Genomic DNA, 19,148 nt, shown 5'->3' with positions numbered 1-19,148 from the left:
AAAATATATATTAACGCATTTCTTCAACAGGTGTGAAATACCTGAATACGTAGATGAAATTATTTACATGTGGGTAAAAGAGAGGGAACTTGAAGGCCAACAGTGCCCTTTTACAGGTGGGTATAGGTAAGTTGCAGTTAGGTCAAAATGTAATATCACCAACAGCCATTATGAAACTCTATCCTAGTTTAGTTTCTCATGCATCTCAATAGTTCAACACTTCAAAATGAAGCTATGATCCTCACTGCAACTTACTATGTAATGAATGTACTAGCGTGTACCAGGATGTCTATGGAAAGTGCATACTGCAGGTTTTACATTGAAATTGTGGCCTCTGAAAGACAATCTGGTCATTCTAGAAAATACACAGAAAGTCTTCCTTTGATGAGGCTAAATTAAAGAACTAATAGAAACAGAATAAAAAAGGGGAAAATCTGTACAGCAAAAAAACAAAGGCAGCCATGAATCCATCCGTCTAACAAATTGTGGTATAGGAGTTGTGGTCTGTGGTTGTTTCCAACCAATGGAACGGTACATGTAAGTCTTTTCTCTGTTAGAGGGATTTAGTACATGATGGCGTTAGACCCTTTTTACAGCAGGATTGACCTCAAGGTGGGACAGAATACCTCTCATTTAATAGCATATAAGGAACGTAATACATTAAGCTGTTCTTGTTTTCAACCTCCATTAACAGAACCATCAGAGTTTGCTTAAATGCAGCCGGAATATTTGTAGGATGTTTATTTGCGCTGTGACGAGAGCAGATGTTGCGTTTTATGATTTCCGTTTCGGAGATGCCTGAAATGAAACAAGTGCCATTAGTTATACAAGTAGAGCCGTTTGAGGTGCTATGAATTAAAACCAATTCTTTACAGAATGTGTTTGCCAAGAGGGTAAGACACAGATAATAGCCAATTGGTAGCTGCTGGCTTTTGCTAAATAACAAGTTGTGTGATGCTCTTATGTTGTGTATATTAGGTTAATGGTGAAGGGGGTTGGCTGAGGCACCGCAAGTTCCCTTGGATCCCCACCATTGGTTTCTCTTGGTTTTTTTTGGTTTTTTTGCCCCTCTCACGATTAGAGCACACCTTATTTTTTCCCTTCCCTTCTCACTCTGGATTGTTAAAGCACAAAGCCCCAGATACTGTGAACCATCTGCATTGGGGTCTGGGCAGCTGCCCCTTTGTCTGTCCCTGGCTGAGGGTCATAGAAGCTGAACAGCTCAAGAGGTATCAGCAAAGAGCAACTACTTTACAGTTTGGGAACATCTGTGTGTAACTGATTATTGTCAATCTGGCAATTCCAGGACAAGTGCCAAGCTTCCTGGTTTATTCGATACCATCTCAACTCTTTTTTTTTTTATTATTATTATTATCTACATATAGCCAATTTTACCACCTTGTAAGTGAAGTCTGATATCTAGTTAAATAGTGTGTTTTAAAACCTTTTCAGCCCATCTGATGACCTAATATTACCTTACAATGCCTTGTAAAAGTATTTCCTGTTTTGTTGCATTACAACCTGGAATCAAAATTGATTTTTATTTGGATTTCATGTAATGGAGGTACACAAAAAAAGTCCAAATTGGTGAAGTGAAATGAAGAAAATTACTTACATTTCTAAAAAATGAAAAAGTTTGAATAAATGAATAAAATTTGGTGCAATCAATTACCTTCAGAAGTCACATAAATACACCTGTGTGCACTCGTGTCACATGATCTCAGTATATATACACCTGTTCTAAAAGGCCTTAGAGTCTGCAACTCCACTGAGCAAGGGGCACCATTAAGATTAATGAGCTCTCCAAACAGGTCAGGGACAAAGTTGTGGAGAAGTACAAATCAGGGTTTGGTTATAAAACAAAAAAAAAATCTGAAAACTTTGAACAACCCACGGAGCACCATTAAATCCATTATTACGAAATGGAAAGAATATAACACCACAACAAACCTGCAAAGAGAAAGCAGCACACCAAAACTCACGACCAGGCAATGAGGGCAATAATCAGGTAAGCAACAAAGAGACCAAAGATAACTTTGAAGGAGCTGTAAGGCTCCCCAGCGGAGAGTGGAGGATCTGTCCATAGGACCGATTTAAGCCATACACTCCACTGAGCTGGTCTGTACGGGAACATGGCCAGAAAAAAGACATTGCTTAAAGAAAGAATAAGCAAGCACGTTTTCTGTTTGCCAAATGGCATGTGGGAGACTCAAACATACGGAAGAAGGTGATTTTCAAGATTCTGAGTGATCATATTATTCAAGCTTCCATTGCAAATTAAAGATTCCACAAAGAAAGGGCAACTTACTACTGTTAGATGTCCATTTTTAGCTTTGTACACTTGCGACTCAGCCCCTGATATGAAATCGATAACCCCTTCTTTGCCTTGAAAGTGGAATGTAATACTAAACAAAAAAATAAAAACGAATGAGGCGTCATAGCATGAAAAGAAAACACCCTAAGTGTGTGCAAAATTTATTTCCACAACATAAATGTGTTATACCTTCCTTGGACTATGTTGATGGCGTCTTGCTTTGAAGCCAGCATGCACAGTTTAATGACTACTTCAAATATATGCTCACACTGGAGTATTGCATCTCCCTGAAACAATGAAGAGGAATGATCAGCGCACATCCCATTCTTCTTTCAATGGCCCATGGAATAGTAAATTGTGTTGCATCCTACCTTCTGCTTGTTGTCTTCTGGAGATACCTGGATAATGAGCATGCCATCACTCTGATTGCTGACAGCTATTCCTATTAGATAAAACCTACAGTCACTAGAGTAGCAAAACAGTGATAATTCATGAACTAGGATAATTGTGATTCAAAGCAACACAAATGCTTCAACTACTATTACTTATAAAGTATAACCGTAAAAATGCATTGTAGGAAAACCTGTACACTTTCTCAAGGCACAGAGGAACCGATGTGACCCTCCTTCTTCTAATGATCTATATACAATCACTAACTCTCTGTGGCTAACAGCACGTACTTAATCAATATCAATAGATGGGCCCTGGCAATACAAACACATGTAACCTTTTCAGTGCTACTGCAGTACTGATTTATTATTGAAAGTTTTATCAAACCTAGTACATACCTCCCAAGTATCCTGGTTTTCGCTGGACAGTCAACATTTTTTGGGCACTGTCTTGCTTTTCCCTAAACGTGCCTCTAACCCCACACCTAAAATAAATATGCCTCTCTTTCAACATTTTAAATATTGGAAGGTGTGCCTTTTGGCCCCGGGGTTAAGTGTAGCTACCCCACCTCCACACTAAGCACCCACCTCCCAGTGTTAAAGGGCACTGTACAGATGTGGCACTATGGGCTACCCTTGATTGAAGAATTTCCCCCAACCCTGGGCCAGTCAACCCACTAGCTGCACCAAAGGAAAGCCAAAACAAACATTATCCAATGGATCATAATATAATATAAGCTTAGTCTTGTGTTTATTTATGTTTACCTTTGATCGCAGAGAAGTCAATTTTTTGCTTGATCTTGGCTTGTTCGGTCACGTATAGAGCTGATTGTGTCATCAGCAGATGACGAGGCCGGGCTTTGAACCCATGTCTGTCATATTTGATAGCTGCAGTGCCATACTGGGAAACAAAGTCATCAGGAGGCGTTAAAAGATAGCTTAAAGAGAACAATTATGTTAGCAATTACAAAGGGATGACTATCCTGGCAGCATTTCTTTTTTTTAAACATTGTAAACAAGTGGAACAGCCTCCTAGCAGAAGTGGTAGATGTTAATAGAGTAAGAAAATGTAAACATGCATAGTTTTATGGTTATCCTGAATCTAATTCATAGCCAAGGACTCATTGATATTTGAGTCTTTATAGCAGGAAAAAATGATGAGACTAACCGGCTCTTATCTGCCATCTATGTTTCTATGTTGCTGGCAAGCACATGCTATATCTGGGAATAGATTACTTATTCAAGTGATTAATTGCTATATGGGAATTTATTTATCCTACATATAGCAGGTAATAGCTTTAAACATGCTGGACAGCAACTTTTAAAAACAATGTGTCCTACAAAAAATGACACATATGAAAGCAAGATTAGGTGGGAAATAGCAAAAGAATAATAATTTCATTTTAATTAAAGGACACCACGTATAGTGGGTAGCATTGATTCAAAAAATGATTTTATCTTATTTTGTCCCAATAAACTTCCTTAAGTTGCAGACCCGGTGGCTGCATTGTTGTCAGTCATGTGATACTCTGGGTGAGCCGATTCTTTATGGCAATGCTAATGAAGTCCTCCTGATGGCTGGGCGATTAACACTGAGTCATTCCATTCTTTACCACAGTCAGTTAGTATGATAAGGAGTCAGGGTGTTTGTCTGGTATATTAGGCTAAGGTAACACACACACACACTAGTTGTTTATGTTGTGACATTTGCGCGAGATTATACTGTCAAAAGACAGTGAAAATGCTACAGAAAGCTGCTTCACACTGATCATTGGATTCTGTACCTTAACCTTGTCATAGTGCATAAGCTGGAGCACTTTTGGATTGATATCTTGCTCACCTAAAGAAGAAAACATAGACACGTCTAGAATAATCATGCACCGGTGGTTTTAATAACGTTTATTTTGACATATATTTAAAGACAATTCACTGGGGATTATGCATATAGAGCAATTCTATATATAAACCCCAATGTGTCACTAGGAAGCAATAGAAGATACGATCAGGAAAATGCTGTGTGCTAGAGCAATGTAAACAGATAAAAATGCATGTATAATCGGGATACTTTAAAAAGGTAGCAGTGGGTGTCTTTGTTGTTGAAAAAAGATGGATACAGACAAAAGGTGTGTGATTTTGTAAAGCATGTTCCTTATTTTCTTGACTTACTGAGCCTTGTCTCTTCAAAGGGTTGGCTGACGCTCTGCTGGTAGCCATCCTTCTTTCCCCGAAACACATTGCTCGCCAATGCTTTTTGTTGCAGCTATAAGCGTAAAAACAATGCAATACATCTAGTCTGGTTTTACAATGCCACCTTCATCTCATTAATATTGAGATATGTATGTAGTGATTGACCTCCCAGTGGAAGACCAAAGAGTCAAGTCTACATTAAAGAACAATTCCTTTATTCCATCCCTTCTCATCAAGTCAGTAGAATTTTTTTGTCTTGTTGAAATGCCAACCCTGAAACCGTCCAATTACTTTAACTGTCAATTTGGGATTACTGGTCAAGGAAAGATACTTTAGGGATATGGAAATAAGGGCATGTTGCTCAAGTCCCAAATGAAGCACCTTTGGGTTAAATGAGGCAATGCTATCAGTAGCAGAAAACATATAATGATCAGTGGTATACCTAACTGTTCTTTTTATGGTTACCTTGCCATGAAATGGAGATTAATGCATAAAGATCAACCAATACCTGTTCTGTTCTCTGAGGAGTGATGGCCCTGCAGTATTTCCTCACCAGGTTCCTTATACAAAGTTTATGGAGCAAATCTGAGGTCTGTAATAATAATAATTTGTTTTGAAGATAAATTAGGGTTTTTGCACGATAGGAACTTGGCACAGTGGCTCTCTACCTCACACACTTACAAGCACCATGAAACTAAATTGCATTCATGCATAAAACCCTGCTGCCCGGTATACATTAAATCAGCAACCAAGTACATTGGCGGACACCTGTATCGATGTAAGGTGGAAGCTCTGTACCTTTCTCATAGCTTTTGGGGGAGTCAGCCAGTTCTTATCAAGAACATTTTTGGGCACGTGGTCCCTCAGTTTCCAAAGGTAATTGTAATACATGAGAGAATGGAAATGTCTGTTCACATCACCGGGGGATTTATTCCGATTGATGAATCCAAGAATGAACCTTAAAGTGGATGTACAAGAATATCATTCGTTTTCCTTAGTTACACACAAAATACAATGGTATACGTGATCTGTGGGGTGGTATGAATTTACAAACAAACAGGATAAAATTGCAACAACCTAATATCCTTAGATGATGAAGCCCAGACTCCATTGAAGCTTAGCCCTCATTATCAGGTTGTTGGAATCTTATCTTGTGTATTTGAAACTCCATACTGGATCACAGATCACGTCTTTATGTCTGTATACCAACATAAAATCAAAAATCCTCATGCATTCTTTATTGCATGCGTTCATGCAAGTAACAGCTACTCTAAAGAAGAAAGTTGGAGAAAAAGTATTAGAATGAGTGTTGTTTTCAGGGAATTTTTTTGCTGCAGAAGAATATGTTTTATATTATACATATTTACAGTATCAATCAGTGGAACATTGAAAACAGTGTAGACATCCAACAACATCATGAAAGGTAATAGTAAAACCAACTTCCTAATGGTCTGTGCAGCCCATGCGCGTTTCTTGGCTGCTCTGCGAGCCAGAACACCCCGCCAGCACGATTCCAGCTTAATAGCTAAAATAAGAAAATAGTATAAGCGGTTAGATAGAATAAACAGATCAATCTAACTCATTTTCATAAAAGGTGACCAGCCAATATTGTGGTTTCATAACTATGCAGCTTCCCTCAATGGCTGGAAAGTGGTTACCTTACAAGTTTACTGTACTGGGTAGCATAATAGCGCTTTACTAAAATAAATAATTTTGGCGGGAAAAGTACCTGCTTTCTTTTTTTTCTGAAAAGCTCTCTTTCCTAAGCATCCTTTGTATTTGGCTTGGATTTTTGAAACTGTACACAAACAAAATAAAACAGTTTATGACACTAAATTCTCTGGTTAGAATTTGCAATATTAGAACTAATATTAGAATACAATGTGTCCAACAATAATAACATATACAAAATTGAATGAGGAACATGTGATAGTTGTGGAGTATTTATATATATATATATATATATATATATATATATATATATATATAAACACGCACAATATATCGCTTAATAGTATAATATGGGCCATTTTATAGGAAACCTTTTACACCTTCCGACATTTTAAAATGCATTTGTACCCAACAGTAAATAATGTCTTAATATAGGCAGATATATAACCGTTACCTAACTGATTCTTTCTCATTTCAAATGAATCCACAGTGGCAAATAATGTCCGAGGAAACCGTATGAACAACTTTGTCCTGAAAGAAAGGAAATGCATGTTATTTAATGTAATGTTCAGAATTTATTTTAAACCACAAGGCAACATCGTATAGATGAAATATTACTGCTGCTGAATGGGTTAGTGTAGTCGAATTATGTAAAAAGCTGTCAATTATTAGTGTTGTGTTTGCCTGTAACATAAATACAGCTAGGTGACCAAGTCCCTACTTAAATAAAAGGTAAAAGTCCTACCTTCCCAGCTTATATTCATGGGATTGGTAACCAAGGTGTTTCACAAGCCTTTCTACACCTTCCCGAGCAGGACCGGTCCAACTGGGCCATGTATCTGGACATAATGATTTGTATCTAAAGCAAAAGTAATAGAAAGTATTATAATCTAACCATACAATGTTTCACTTTTTGACTCTTAATTTCAACATGTAATTTCCTGATTAGAAATCACATGCTGAATGTTCTGTGTCTGTAGGCCATGGTCATGAAAGAAATCAGTTAATTCATGCTCATCATTTCTATCTTTTAGAGGGAAATAACTTTCCTTTAGCAACAAAAAGATACTAAGCCCACACTGACCTCGTTCAACTTTACCTCTGCAAGAATGTCTCATATTTCCTCCGGTAAGCAAATCCTGCTCTTCTGACCCGCAAATGCTCCATCAGGCCCAGATACTTGACCTGGTGATGGACGAGCAGATCCTCAAACTTCCCTGTTAAAAAAAAAAGTAGAAATATTTTGTGGCACACATAACCCTATCATATATACAAGAGAAAAAAACAATTAGGGTTTTCTCAAATTTAGAAAGAAATCTTTTTCCATCGTGTTTCCCTTAGCCCAATGACGTATCTCAATAAAGCACCTCACAATTATTGTCCTTTGACTCCTGGACAAGGGTATAAAGGGGCTTCAGGGTGCTTGCCACATGCTTGTGAAAAAAATGATTTACATTTGTGTATATAATATATGTATAAAATATATATATATATATTTTTTTGTAATGCTACACTATTGAAAGGTCTTAGTAACTATGTTGCCCTAAAACATGTTGATTATTAAATTATTATGTATTACTTCTTCATAGACCTCAGGTCTTCAGGACTTAGATGGCACGACATTTTGCTCTATATATATGCCACTCCACTAAACAATATAACAATTGGCTAAAGTCAACATAATAATACAATCTGTAAAAGTCAGTTTTTTTGTTTATTGGGCATTACCTTATACAAGTGCAAAGTTGAACCTTTTATGTTCTTACCGGATTGTTTGGCGTTGTTTGGTTTGATACATCTGATGTATGATGGTTCCTTTGACATTAAGATTTCTATAAGGCTGGACAGACTGTTCTTGAATTGTGTTGTTACCTTGGAACAAAAATACAGGGTTTTACTCACTGAACAATGAGTTGTGGATACCTCTGTTGCTTCTTATTATCACCCCATACAAGTATGGCACTTCTATACGAGTCTTAGTTTCACATTGAGGTTTACAGCTACAGCACGTAGACTCACATAACTATCAATGGCAAATCTTTGATAAATTCATTTTTTGGACTATAAGCTGGTTTGAGGAGAGCCCAGCCACCCTTTTTTCTGTCCATGCAAATTGTTGTGTGATGCACTACTTTCTATGGCCTGTTTAACTTTTGTACAGTGCTGCAGAATAGGATGGCACAATATTAATCAATCAATTAAAATAATAACCAGGCTCCACTTACAGTCTCAGGTCTCCTTCGGTTGTCTAGCTCCGACACATGAAAACAGTCCCGTAAGATGTAGTTTTTAGATTTTATCATAACCTGCAATTGGCACATTAAGGGCGCTAAGTTGCAAATACTGGAATAAAGGGAATCGCTCAGAATAAGCAGCTTCCGCTTATAAGAGAAGCAACCCTTATGTTTAACTTTTAACACTAATCAAGTTAATGCAAATTATTTAAGACAGAACATTCATAAGCAAATAATAAGGTAAGGTTCCAAAGGAAAAAAACACTTTTGACTGGGAAATATTTAACAGCAATAAAATGTACTAGATACAAGTTTGACTACATACAGTGGTGATTCCATTTTTTACTACATACTTTGACTACATACATACATAATTTGACTACATACACAATTTGACGACATACTATGGTAATTCCCACTGTGTTTGAGTCCTGTGCACAAAATGTACATATTATGATGATGATTAGCTAAAGGAACTGTCCTAAATTGGCAAGGAATAAAGACTTGACTATTTAACATGCCCACCCAAATATAAAATTGTAGGAGGGCTAGGGTTTGTGGGGAAGAATGATATTTACATGAAAAATGTATTTATTTGTGGGATCATGAGATCTACTTTCTTCTAGCTTTTTCTCATTAATGACAATATGCCTAAGCAATCACATGGTTTATATAGAGCGGAAGACCATCTGCCCAGTGATATTAATACTGACTTTAAACCTAAACAAAACAAGTTTTATCACCTTACCTCTTTCAGATTCCTATACAACAAGTCATTATTTTTCTCTATGAAACCTAAATCAGCAAAAAAAAAAAGAAAGAGAAGAATGGGAAGAGCATTATGATATTGTATGTCATTGGAAAAAGGGTTCTTCTAATATGTTATGTTGAGATAATACCGTAATTAAGTCCAACACTGGATTGCATCTTTCTCATGTTTTTATTTTAGAGTGGCGGTGTGGCCGTTATCGCAAATATCTAAATGCAAAACAGCTATTTCAAACATGATGCGGAATACAATAATAGTAAAGGTTTAAAAAAATATGATTATTTGACAATTTTTTTTTATAAAATTAAGGATTAGGAGTTTCCAAAACAGAAATTAAGCACAGTTAAAAATATATTAAATTTCTTAAACATACATTTACTCTAATAATTATGCTTGATCAGACGTGCGTAAAACAGTCTTTATGGACACACATATGTCACAGCTAGTTAGGTGCAGCTAAATACTGCAATGTTCCTCAGGACTCTCCGCTCACCCGTTCAATCTGAGCACAGATGTTCTTCACTCACCTACAGCACAATATGTAACTTCCCCAGCATAGTGAATAAGCCTGAAATCCACCCAATCTATGGACTTCCTGTTGCTTGGACCTGCCAGTTTGCGCCTGTGCATAAGAGGAATCCAAAATAAATACAGGAGAGGTGCTACCAAGAAGGGAAAGGTCCAAACACACAAAGTGAAATCATACAAACGAGTAATAACTTTGTAAACAATATAAAAGGGCAAAAAGCACTGGACACTGCAGGCAACACATTTCTTAGGAATTTTGTATTTATACAATATCCTACATTTTCAAAAATAAAGACGTGTAATATATTGTCATTAAGAGCAGATGGTCAGGTTCGGACATAGAGACACTAATGTCCTAGGAGAATATGCTCTATCTTCCAGTTTTCGGTGCCTGCCCCAGTCTCCTATTAATTCATGTCTTCATCTGCAAAAGAGAGGACTCCACTCTATCTCAGAGTCCGGGGCAGCCGCCTATATGGTGGCCCTGTGAGATGTATATTGGAATTGAAGGAGGACGGAATGTGAAAAGCACTACTTGGTTGTTAAGTTTTATGAAAAACAGTGCTGTAAGGAGAGTAATTCCTTCCTCATTCATATTTATCGCCGCACATACTGTATTTACCTAAACAATAATAATAGGAGGAGATCTTTTTAAAAAAGAATTCCTCAGTTTATGCTTACGTTAAGAAATGGGGGTGATCGCCAACCTTTTCCTCTAGCTTGGCCAAAAAGCTCAGGTCTGTGGTTTCCCCTGGTCTCAAACACTCTTCATCCTATGTGAAAGCAAAAATAATATAAATAACAGTATAAATAACAGCATATTTAAGAATACAGATATTTAGTACATTAAGGAGATGTTGCGTCTTCAGTTGATATCCTTTATACTGAACTAAAATCTGACATAATATGGCAATAGTGGGAATGATGTTAGTAATAAAAGATGGCTCAGGCTGCCAAAAAGGTGTAGAAATAAACTTGACTTATGCTTGTATGCGTTTTAAGAAAACACATAGAAAATATGTATTTTAGATGCAGAGATTACTGTAACAAATTGATTCCATCACTAGATGTCTAATTAAAACCCAAGTGTATCCACTTTATAAAAAATATAAAATATTACCATTATGGCGATTATCCCTTTGTGCTTCTCCTCAATGAGGTCGCAAATGATTTTGTTGTCAAAATACTGCACAGGCTCCCACTGATGTCAGAAAGCATAATTAAGCAGAATTAATTTAAATGGTTATTAAGATAACAAGGGGTTAAGTAAAGAAATTAAGATTCTGATACTGGATAAGAACCAGCTCACGAGGGAAGGAAGTATTTTATAAAATACCTAAACTGGCTTAGCCAAACTAATTAAGAAAACATTTGAATATTTGCCCCACCATCACCTTTTGCAAATATAATATTTTATAGTTTGCTTAAACTTTACTGGTAGAAATAAGTTTAGGCGCCACACACAATAACACAAATGTTTACATTTACTAATATTCTCCTCCATGTGACAATGCACTCTGGACAGAGACGCTTTATATGTTACCGTGGCGTGCAGAAATTGTATCTTGCTTAATTGCTTAAAGTGCAAGGTTCCCTATTATGTTAGGCTATATCTGATTTGATTATTTAAGGGCATTACTTACTTTTTTATTTTTTCATACGTTTTCCCCTGTATAAAATTACCCCAAATCTTGTGTACTGGTATAAAAACTTAGTAACGTTAGCAAAAAAGGGATACCTCGATCCCTTCTGCTTTATATTCCTCTTGCTCAGCCTTCAGGGTCATTGCGATGAAGAGCTGTTGGAGTTTTTCGTTGCAGTAGTTAATGCAGAACTGTTCAAAGCTGCAGATGGGTTGGAGAGCAAGGAGTGACGCAATGCAAATATTAATGTATTGCCATATGAAGTTTACAATTCCACAACCCTCCACTTTATTGAAAAATAACTCACCTATTTATTTCAAACACTTCAAACCCATAAATATCCAGGAGTCCAATCACAGTTTTCTTTGATGGGTCCTATTGATGGGCAATATAATATATAATTATACATATTATGTATTTTCCCCATTGGCAATTTAATCCTCAAGTTGTGCAAGTGCCTACTACAATGCAACATCTGGTTCATACAGAATGAAAGGCATAGAGATCATGTCCAAATGTGTTACAAAACTACAGTTGCAGCAATGTAACAAAAACGATGACAAGATATTGCAAGACAAGACTTTGCATAGTACCTTGTTGGCCAACGAGCCATTAATTTTGTTGACAAGCCAGGTAAAGGATCTTCCATATATGGATTTGGCAAGAGCATCCCGTGCGTAATAAGCCAGCTCTATACTCAGAGGGCTGAGGACCTGAAGGTGAAAAAGATGTCACCTATTTCCTGCACACCAGGTATTCTTTAAATGTAAAATTCACAACACGGGATTTCAGCTGCTGCTGGAAATTACTATCAAAAGATACAAAATATGAAGAATGTGAAGAACATGAAACCTTACCCATAAGGTAACTACAACATGAAATAAGCTATTTACCTCTTCTGATCTGGCTTCAATTTTTCTGTGTGTTAGTGCTTCTTGTAAGATAGATACAGGGACTCCAAGGAGCTGCAGAGGAATTTAGTTTTATTTTACAGGGCAATTAGTACTATGGTATAAATAGTTCACTGATCATGAACAAATAATACCCAAACAGTCCTAACATAAAGCTCTTACATGGCCCAGAAGCAGAGCTGAGCTGCCCTAACTAAATGCCCTAGAATACAGGGGGGGGGGGGGGCTCAGTAATGCCAAATATTGAAATTGGCACAGCTCTCCTCCCTTGCAAGCGGTCCACACACAAAAAGACTTAGGGAGCGACAATGGCTGGAATGGAGCAAGGAAATAAAGATGTGACAGATATTTGTCTTCCCCCTTTTATCATTATGTATTACAGTCCCAGAAACCCTCAATGTGAAAGGCAGTGACAAAAATGTGGGAGTCCCATTAGCCTCTAGTTAAGCTTTGGAAGTAAAGCTTTCATCGTTTCACTCCACTTACAGCTAAATCCTCAACTACATCACTGAGGAATACCTTTGATATCCACTGGATCTGAGTGCCATCTTTGATAATGGCATGGCCATGACTATCTTCTTCATACTTAATGTTCCCAAGGTGCAGGACACTCGCCACTAATCCAAAAAGATTCTGAGGCATTAAACCAAAAAGAGAGAATAAAGAATCTGACATTTTATGATATTATCATTAATATCATCATTTTTTCAGACAACAAACATTTTCCCAGTATCAAATATTTAAAAGCTTATTGTGTGAAAAGGACGTGGTTACTTTTTAGTTCTGTTTAGTAGTCATGAAACTGGTAATACAAATCAGTTGAGTTTTGCAAACAATGCTTTTCATGAATAGTTTAATTCTTCATTGTCGTAAAATAAAGCATACTTGTTAAGATGCACTATATCTTTTCCCGTTGAAAGAACAGCCTTTAATCTAATCTAAGTTGTACTTTGCTAACCTGGAGGTGTATGTAGGAGGTGAGCGTAGGTTCTCACCCTATTGTGAGTGTGCCTTGATGTGGCGGCTGAGCTTAATTATGCTTTGGCCAATTCATATAACCCAAACCTCTCATTTATATTATGTTTATATATTTGTTGCCAACTTTATTAGGGTGAGAAGCGCAGACAGTATTTTGTTTTTTGTATACATTGTACAGCCAACACACTGTATTTGTAGCATGCTCACACTGTTTGGTAGGCCTCATATTATACATTTGTATTATTTGAGCCTGAGACTAGCTTAGCGCACCGACATTTTTTTTCCCCTGTTTGCACGTATTTGAGGTTGTTGGCTCCTCATCAGTCTGGTTGCATCTTGCTGTCCAGGGGTTCATGGGGAGAAGGTTTAATTGCACCTCCCCCAACACATTAATAAGGTTTTGGTAGCAGTATAAACTGCTTTGTGTGCCCACTATGTAGGAGGTGAGAGTAGGTTCTCACCCTATTGAGAGTGTGCCTTGACGTGGCGGGTGAGCTTAATTATGCTTTGGCCAATTCATATAACCAAAACCTCTCATTTCTATTATGTTTATATATTTGTTGCCAACTTTATTAGGGTGAGAAGTGCAGACAGCATTTTGTTTTTTGTATCTTTGCTAACCTGGGACAGGATCCTTTAGGAATACCAATGAGCATGAGCTCAGGTATCTCACCTCAATGTCAGCTTCTGTGAATTCAATGATGGTGAATGCTCGGCGCACCAGCTTCCAGTTGGCTTTATCACTGATCGTGCTTACTTTGGCACACTCACCCTGCGAAACAAAACAGACAGCAATCTATATACACGAAGCATGCGTCAAGCACACTTAATAAACACAACACTGACAAGCTGGGTGCTCTCACCTGAATGAGGTAACGGTACAGCTCTGGATCACGTTGCAGACCCAGCCATCGTATGAGGTGATCTTCTCCTCCTTCCAGCAACTGGTAGAAGATGTGAAAATTTCTCTCCCCAAGATTCTGATGGACCACTCGAGATTTCTCTATCAAATAGCTGAGGATGTGTCCGCCTGTAGGAGCACCCTGCAGAAAAAAAAGACATTGCAACACATATGCAAACCCATTAAGACCAACAATTAAAAGCTATTAATATCGACTGGTCAAGCCTCTTGGTACCCATGTTTCCAGCACAATAAAATGGCCTCCTACTATGTGCCTAGAATAACGTACTATAATGATCACTTACCTTGTAGTCAAATTGCACATCCATGTACTTTCCGAACCTGCTTGAGTTGTCATTGCGGAGCGTTTTGGCATTTCCAAAAGCCTAGACAGTATTTAATTAGGTTATTGTGGTTTCCACTGCTATTATAATAATAAAATGTATTATATGAGGATGAAATGCATAAGAGTTGAGCACTTGCTAAAAATGTACTCAATATAGACAAAAATGATTTTGTTGTTTCTGTTATTAATCTTGTCAAAGGAAAAGTATACCCTTGAAAGTAAATTAGGCCTAATTGGAAATTTGTGTGGTGTGTAATACCTCCAAGATGCAGTCTGAGTCTATAATAGTTAACCTAGAAAAACTTCTCACCTCAACTGATGTCTGCTTAAAACACGTCTGGCTCCAGCAAGCCTTTTTTACTTATGTTATACTATAACATGTCACCTGCATGGTCATGGATGGACACACAAAGCTTTAAAGATTTCATGACAATGTATTCTTTTGTATAATTTCGCCTAAAATTGTATGTGTTCCTGAAACATCTGGCCAATTATTGAAGCTATGCACTGAAAAATGTAGTATGTGTCAAACACACAAGTGAAAAAAAGGAAATTTAAACAAAACAAGATGTTTGCATGCTTGTTAACCATCAGAAAATAGCTATTTTAAGATTCATGTTACCTCTAGCACTGGATTGGAAAGGAGCAGCCGGTCTCTGACAGTCTGGAGCTTCTCAGTAGTGGGACATGCTATTGCCAGGTACTGAAGGATCTTTTTTGAGGTCTCTGTTTTCCCAGATCCACTCTCCCCAGAGATCAGGATAAAGTGGTCATTTCGTTCTGTGCACATTACCCTATAGGCATTATCTGCCACAGCATATCTAAGAGAAGATAGACCATGATTTGGTCAAAACATGTTACAACAATCTATAAATCTATAAATGGTCTGTAGGCTTCGGCCCCCTCTGCTAAAGACAACAGAACAGTGAATTAAACTCGTCAGTAAGACTAAAAGAAAAAGGGAAAGCACTGTGGTACTCTGCAGAAGTGGCTGAAGGAAAATAAGCTAGCTTTAAGGAATTATAAACAGACTCAAAATTAGAAAAACGGGAGTAAATATAAAGCTAAGTTTAGGGAGGCGTAGGGTAATATTAGATGCGCCAAAGCATACACTCAGAAGAAAAAACCCAGGATAACAAAAAAGGGTAATAAAACATTTTTTGGAAATATACGTTAGAGATAAGAAACATAAAAGAGGAATAATTAAACTAGAGACAGATGAAGGGAATTATATAAATCAGGATAAAGCCAGTCAACTGCTTAAATAAATACTTTTTTTTACAGAGGTAGATGAAGGTGAGGGAAGTTGATGTGAAGGAGCAATAGAGTGACATGTTAGATCAGCATGTTTTACATGAACTCTCCAAAGTAAAAAAAAGAGAAATCCATGGGACCAGATGGGACGCACCCAAAGGTATTTAAAGAGCTTTGAAGTGTCCTGGCAAAACTGTTGGCAGACTTATTTAACCAGTCACTATTGCAGGAGTAGATGCAGAAGACTGGAAATTGGAATCTGTAGTGCCACTTCACCCAAAAAATAGAGAAGACTAAATCAACCACAGACCAGTAAGTTTTATGTCAGTGGTTGGCAACGTAATGGAAACCATGCTAAAGGATAGGATTGTTAAATATCTGGAAGTAAATGTTTTGCATGATTAGAAACATCCCAGATTTACAACAGGGAGATCCTGTCAAACTAACCTAATTTATTTTGTTGAGTGGGTAACTAAAATAAGTGTCTATCTAGGTTTCAGTAAGGCACTCAACTCTGTCCCACACAGAAGACTTATAAATACATTGCAGTGTTTGGGTTTGGATGTTAAAATAGTTGAATGGATATGGAATCATTGAGTGAAGCAGAAGGTTGTAGTTGGTGCATATTTAGAGGAAAGACTTGTTGCTAGTGGGGTAGCCTATGGATCAGCATTGGGACTGTTTCCATTATGTTACAGAAAGTCTTAATAGTAAGGTGTGTCTTTTTGCAGATGATACAAAGGACTGCAACAGGGTAGACATTCCTAGTGGTCAAATGGCAAATTACTTTAGTAAACTAGAAGAATGGCAGTCTGGCAGTTGCAGTTTAATGTTGATAAATGTAAAAATAAGGCACTTGGAACGTAAATCTTAAGTGAATCTTAAAAGAAGATACCAGATGTATATTTTGTTCATCTACAGCAAAATGTATTTTGAAATAAGAAAATGCTGCATAATTCACAATTATTGCGAATGAGTGGTAGAGGTTAATCCAGTGAAGTAGTTTAAACATACACAGAATCAGTAAAAGACTATCCTGAACAAAAGACAAAACCAAGGGCCAAATAAGGTTTAAGGTTTTTACAGCACAAAAAAATGATCAGACTAGATACAATGAATATATTACACATGTATATTAGGGTGACAGGCAACTCTATAATATGTATTTTCCATACATGTTGCCAGTTTGTCACCCTAGTCCAGGGGTGTCCAACCTGTGTCCCTCCAGCTGCTGCAGGACTACATCTCCCATAATGCTCTTTCAGCTAAGGTGCTGGCTGGGGAGTATGGGAGATGTAGTCCTGCAGCAGCTGGAGGGACGCAGGTTGGACACCCCTGCCCTAGTCTATAAATTCTGCATAATTTGAGTTCCTTATAGTCAGCAAGGGATATTTACAAATTTGTAACCAATTCTAACTAGTAGCTAATGCAACCTTTAAAATACTGACTAGTGCCCCAAAAGGAGAATCTTACATGTGTGGGGGTAGCTCAATGAAATTAACTCCTTGATACATCTCCATCTGCTTCTGAGTGTACAGCTCCAGATCCTTGTATGGGTTTACAGATACCAACAGTGTCCCGATGTATGTCTGAGAATTACACAAAAGAAAAATTAAATTATACAGTTTTAGGAAACCTAACAACCAGCTATATGTCATGGAGTACATGATTGTTCTGAATCAATAATGGGCTGATATGGTCATTCTAAACTAAACCCTAATATTGTTCTTGCAAAGAGAATATTTAATAAAGCTATTAAACATCACTTTATATTGCAATTAGATTAGTGTGGTTCAGTAGTTGTCATCCCAGACATTGGCATTTGCTTTAGGTTCAGTGTAATGTATAAATAAAAAAACAAGCAACACTGGGTCAGGTCTTCGTATTCTGCTTAAACCGTCTGAACTTCAAGTACAAGTCGTTATATAATAGGCCTTGCCCCAGGCCAGCCTTCTCCGTGCCACTATGGGGACCTCTCAATGTTCCATAACCTGCCCCACACAATCATAAGTATAAAACTTTACATAAATGAGATTCTCCTGGAATCGTTTGCGTAGGTTGTCCATGAAAGCTTCCTCACTGGTGTGGGAATCCAGCAGCACGAAATCCTGAACACCGACTTTCTCTCGAGCAGAAAGAGAACCTTCCATGTGCAGGTTGGCATCTTTTTTCTTCATGCCCTCCAGCTGGACAGAGAAAAGCAAAAATTATAAATAAGTAGGTAAGAAATGTCCCTCATTGCATATTAGGATATTTAATTATCCCCTAAGCTGTGTATGTTTATGCTCGCACATAGGTTTTGCAGCCAGTGCACAAATGAAATGTATGTGCGCACATGGCTGGCGCCTCCTCTGTGGAGGACTGGACTGCCTGTCGCTGGAGGAGCAGGGCCGGTTTGGGTGCTGGACAAGTTCTGTGGGTCCACCCTGGGTGCCAGGACTGGCCTTTGGGGTGTGTGAATTGTGGTCTAAGCCTGCAATTTAGGGTTCCCATGCATTATTTATTTAATCTAAAACTTCAATACATGTGATTTTTCAGTTGATCTATACACGCAAGGCTGGGTGTGTGTGTGTTATTCAGTTGCTCTATACTTGCAATGCCATGTGTTTCCACCTGTTTTTTTTTACCCTATCACTACAAATACAGGGTTTGTATGCCTTATTAAGTTGATCAGGGTTTTGGTTATTTGATCTATACATGGAAATTAGGGTATGATGACAGTTTTATTAGCCATGAAAGGGGGGGCTGTGCCTAAGTTATCTTGAACCATTATCAGGGTTTTGTTCGCACAAGCATTTAGTGCACACATACTTTTGCAACAGGAAAAAAACATTTGCACAACATAAGATTTTTATGCACAGCAACTACTAAAAATTGGAGAAGGGAATATTGCTAATCAGTTAACAGGGTACCAAAAGCAATCATACAGTTGGGAAATGGCTGATTTTAAAGTGATCTAATTATTATGGTAATTAACTCCTATAATGTCTTCAAAATGTCCACAAGAGGTCCTCCTGGAGCTA

The 19,148-nt window shown here is 37.6% G+C and overlaps 1 protein-coding gene across 1 annotated transcript; it reads right to left on the bottom strand.

Moving 5' to 3' along the window:
- Window positions 1-774: 774 nt before the first annotated feature.
- Window positions 775-18,275, bottom strand: LOC149290187 (unconventional myosin-Ih-like). Its single transcript, XM_089489434.1, has 31 exons — window positions 18,150-18,275; window positions 17,599-17,714; window positions 15,494-15,692; window positions 14,831-14,911; window positions 14,488-14,667; window positions 14,298-14,396; window positions 13,166-13,279; window positions 12,629-12,700; window positions 12,329-12,448; window positions 12,043-12,110; window positions 11,831-11,936; window positions 11,213-11,293; window positions 10,774-10,865; window positions 10,092-10,186; window positions 9,544-9,590; window positions 8,787-8,867; window positions 8,328-8,433; window positions 7,661-7,778; window positions 7,307-7,420; window positions 7,016-7,092; window positions 6,620-6,688; window positions 6,331-6,415; window positions 5,689-5,848; window positions 5,399-5,482; window positions 4,870-4,963; window positions 4,488-4,543; window positions 3,469-3,604; window positions 2,686-2,756; window positions 2,504-2,601; window positions 2,309-2,405; window positions 775-798 (listed from the first exon to the last, which is right to left on the bottom strand). Exons 1-31 carry the CDS (start codon window positions 18,273-18,275, stop codon window positions 775-777), a joined length of 3,066 nt encoding a protein of 1,021 aa, XP_089345560.1.
- Between the last annotated feature and the right edge of the window lie 873 nt (window positions 18,276-19,148).

This window comes from Sceloporus occidentalis, unplaced genomic scaffold (genome assembly GCF_023333645.1).
Source record: "Sceloporus occidentalis isolate IW3139 unplaced genomic scaffold, rSceOcc1.0.p SCAF_40, whole genome shotgun sequence".
Classification (NCBI taxonomy): Eukaryota; Metazoa; Chordata; class Lepidosauria; order Squamata; family Phrynosomatidae; genus Sceloporus; species Sceloporus occidentalis.
The sequence above is the reverse complement of the archived record's forward strand: the minus strand, read 5'-3'. Positions and strand labels throughout refer to the sequence as shown.

Excerpts from the sequence above, each read along its gene's own strand:
- LOC149290187 (XM_089489434.1), bottom strand. The coding sequence starts at position 18,275 with ATGGAAGGTTCTCTTTCTGCTCGAGAGAAAGTCGGTGTTCAGGATTTC. Across the intron at positions 12,449-12,628 it reads TTGAAGCCAGATCAGAAGAG|GTCCTCAGCCCTCTGAGTAT; the intron begins GTAAATAGCTTA and ends TTTCACCTTCAG. Across the intron at positions 2,602-2,685 it reads CAGAAGACAACAAGCAGAAG|GGAGATGCAATACTCCAGTG; the intron begins GTAGGATGCAAC and ends TCATTGTTTCAG.